At 39.1% G+C, this 4,008-nt stretch overlaps 1 protein-coding gene across 1 annotated transcript; it reads right to left on the bottom strand.

Moving 5' to 3' along the window:
- Positions 1–484: 484 nt before the first annotated feature.
- On the bottom strand, positions 485–1,444 carry LOC129478293 (olfactory receptor 1J1; the record flags this gene model as incomplete). Its single annotated transcript, XM_055269928.1, has 1 exon — positions 485–1,444. A coding segment is annotated over exon 1 (960 nt), but the record flags the coding sequence as incomplete, so codon positions are not given.
- Between the last annotated feature and the right edge of the window lie 2,564 nt (positions 1,445–4,008).

Raw genomic sequence — 4,008 nt, 5'->3', positions numbered from 1 at the left:
GTCCTATACGACATATCCTATTTTACTATTCCCTCAAACAGATGCAAGAATAATATCAGGAAAGCATTTCAGAGTGACAGCTGTGGAAGAAAGACAAGTGAGCTATATTTTCAATAATTTGTATTTCTGTATTATTGAGGGAAAATATTACATGGAATGTTTTAAAAGAAAGGTAAGTATCAGTTAGAATAATGGTTTTTTTACTCAAGAATTTTTTTCTTCTTCTTTTTTTTTTTTTGTTTTGACAGAGTCTTGCTCTGTCACCCAGGCTGGAGTGCAGTGGCAGGACCTTGGCTCACTGCAACCTCCGCCTCCTGGGTTCAAGTGATTCGTCTGCCTCAGTCTCCCGAGTAGCTGGGACTACAGGCATGCGCCACCATGCCCGGCTAATTTTTTTGTATTTTTAGTAGAGACGGGGTTTCGCCATGTTGGCCAGGCTGGTCTCAAACTCCTGATCTCAGGTGATCCGTCTGCCTTGGCCTCCCAAAGTGCTGAGATTACAGGCTTGAGCCGCTGCGCCTGACCTACTCAAGAGTTTTCTTAGGGCTCGTTTAATGTCTTTATTTCTCAGGCTGTAAATTAATGGGTTCAACATGGGAGTGACTACTGTGTATATCACTGAAGCAATTATGTTCTTGTCATTGGTGTTGCTGGATGGGGGAAGAAAATAGAGACCAATAATTGTCCCATAATAGATAGTCACCACTGAGAGGTGGGATCCACAAGTGGACAAGGCTTTGCATATGCCCTTGGTAGAGGGAATCTGGAGGATGGTGACCCCAATGTGACCATAAGAAACCAGGATGCACAAGAATGGAAGCATAATGGCTGTCAGTCCTGCTGTAAAGATTGCTAACTGATTGAGGGAGGTATCTGAGCAGGACAACTTGAGCAGGGCACCAAGGTCACAGAAGAAGTGAGGGATGATGTGGTCAGCACAAAAGGAAAGCTGGGCCAGGAGGAGGGTATGCAAAAGAGCACACGCACAAGCCATGACCCAGGACCCAGCCACCAGCATGACACACTGGCTCTGACTCATGATGGTGGCATAATGTAGAGGGTGACAGATGGCCACATACCTGTCATATGCCATTGAAGTGATAAGGAAACTGTCTAAGTCAGCAAAAAATATGAAAAAATATGTCTGTGAAATGCACCCCTTATACAAGATGGCTAGGTGCTGGGTCTGCATGTTCATCAGCATCTTAGGGACAGTGACAGATGAAAAGGAGATGTCAGTGAGGGCCACGTGGCTGAGGAAGAAGTACATGGGGGTGTGAAGGTGAGAGTCCAGCCGGATGAGCAGGATGATGAGCAGGTTCCCCAGCACTGTGGTCAGGTACATGCCCAGGAATAGGGCAAAGAACATGACCTGCTGCTCTGGCCGGATGGGGAGGCCCAGGAGGAGGAACTCGGACACGCTGCTCTGGTTCTCAGGGCTCATGTTTATATCAGCTGGAGGGCACTAGGGAAATTTGAAGGAAAAAAATGGTATGTCTTGGAATAAGAAGTGATAACTGTGGCATAGTATAATAGAGATGTTCTTTTGACTTAGGGAATGTCTTCATATTTTCTTACATTTGCCACATATTTTGCTGCAAATGTGCTGAAAAAGAAATGTAAGTTTAGTCGATATACCTACTTTCTTTCTGAATCTGGTCTCTGTAAATGATAGTACTAAAACTTGTTTGCTAAATGTTTTTTAATACACTGTTCCAATAGCTGTTGTAAGTGATTCAGTAGCCTTCAATATATGAGCTGGGTGGTACTGTTATTATTTCTACTCTTTAGATGTGAAAGCTAAGGCAGACAGTCTTATAGTCATAGCAATAGGAAGAGGAGAAGCTGGGATTTGGACCCAAGTATCTTGACCCCATAGTTTCTTCTGTGGAAACAAAGCAATTATTTGACATTGGAAATCTCATTGCCTTATTTTGTGTGTAATGACCTATTTAATTCTGTATACCCTGCTTGTCTACACAATGCATGATTATTTCTAATTTATTCATTGTTTATAGACCCCTAATCTTTTTTTAAGACATAACACTTTATTTTTTGAAAAACCTCTTCCATGTAAACAATGACTCCAAAAGACAACAAAACAAGTTATTTTGAGTGATTTTTCAAAGGACATGCCCACACATTTTATCATGGTATATATGTACTATTCTAGAAGGTGGGGAGGGTGGTACTGTTGAAAGTCCAGGTAAATAAATATTAATACAAAGTAAGCAACAAGATAGAAAATCCTTCTTATGGTTTCAGATCCATACATTAATTGCTCTGATCTTTTTTTGTTTGTTTGTTTGAGACAGAGTCTCACTCTGTTGCCCAGGCTGGAGTGCAGTGGCGAGATCTTGGCTCACTGTAACCTCCGCCTCCCGGGTTCAAGCGACTCTCCTAGCTAATTTTTTATTTTTAGTAGAGACGGAGTTTCACCATGTTGGTCAAGCTGGTCTTGAACTCCTGACCTCATGATCCACCCGCCTCAGCCTCCCAGAGTGCTGGGATTACAGGTGTGAGCCACTGCACCTAGCCTAATTACTCTGATCTTTTTAAAGTTTAAGCGTAAGATAAGTGTAAGATATTTAATTCTATGTTTGAATATCAATGTGTAGCATGAAAACATATATATATTCCTCCAGGCTCAACCACACATGTGACAATGTCTCCTGGGGACCCAGCGGTGAATTCCTCTCACATATGTCTAAGGAGCATTGGCTAAGTGAGATTTCACATTCAGTGGATTTCAGCCATCTCATCAATTTCTCCATGCCACTGAAATCTCATTGTTCCACTCAGAATTTGTCTTGTCCCCAGGATGGCTTTCAAAGCATTTTACTGACTGTGTCAAGCCAGAGTAAGTAAAATGCTGATGAGCTTGGATTTCTTCCTCCAGTCTCTCAGCCTTTCTGTTTTATTGTTTGGTATCTCATTTCTATATGACATCAGATACCATATTAGAAATTCCTGCTTGATCTTGAGATGTATCAAAGGTACTGACTGATGAGGCCTTAAACACAACTTAAATTCAGTCTTTAATCACTACCACTTTTAAAACATTTAATAGTGTAATCAGGAAAAATTCATAAAGACTTGGAAACTTCACATCATAATAAATTCAGATGTTAGCGAGGCTGTCAGATGCTGTTACTCTATTCTAAATACCAATACCAGAAGGACGAGACAATTTCTCAACATATCTGGAAATAATACTTCAGGTTAAGATATGAGCTGGATGTCTTATTTTGGTCTGTTCTTTTTCATGTTTCCATGTTCCTTTCTCTTTTTCTTGAAAGATTAGACCTAGAATCTACCACAACCAACTAATGCATACTCTGTATAAATTTGTTGATCAAATAAAATGTTAGATCTATTTAAATTTATCATAACAGCTTTATTAAAAAACTTTTACTGGGCTTAGTTCAAGAACCAGCTTTTGCTCTAACAATCCTGGGGCCCCATGTTATTTAGTTGCCACATGGCCTCACATTCAAAGAAATACAATCTTAAAGCTAAAAGTAATTTTAACAGGAATTCTATTTTTTCAGCATCTCTGAAATAGCTTATAAGCGATTTGTTTTTCAACTCACATCAATATTTATCAAAGTACTCTATTTTTTATAAAAAGAGAAGACAGGGATTCACTATATCATGGCTTGTTACAAATAATAAATATTTGCAAGTGATTAAAACAAACAATAAATATTTGCAAGGATAAACCAATAAAATAATGAAGAAAAATATAGAGCTTAGAAATAGACATGTTTATAATGAAGACCATGAGATTGACAAAAGTGCATTATAAATCAGTGATAAAGTAGTAAAAAGGAAGAACTGTTCAATAAATGGTGCTGAGGAAGTCGGCTATCAATAAAGGAAAAATAATACTATATCCCTACCTCACATCATTAGAAAACTGTATAGATTATGTTTATGGCCTTAGGGTAAAGCATATTTCTTTCTAACTTGTATTTTATGTTCAAGGGTACAAGTGCAGGTTTGTTG

This window comes from Symphalangus syndactylus, chromosome 3, assembly GCF_028878055.3.
Source record: "Symphalangus syndactylus isolate Jambi chromosome 3, NHGRI_mSymSyn1-v2.1_pri, whole genome shotgun sequence".
Lineage (NCBI taxonomy): Eukaryota > Metazoa > Chordata > Mammalia > Primates > Hylobatidae > Symphalangus > Symphalangus syndactylus.
Note: the sequence above shows the minus strand (reverse complement) of the source record. Positions and strands in the feature narration are given on the sequence as shown.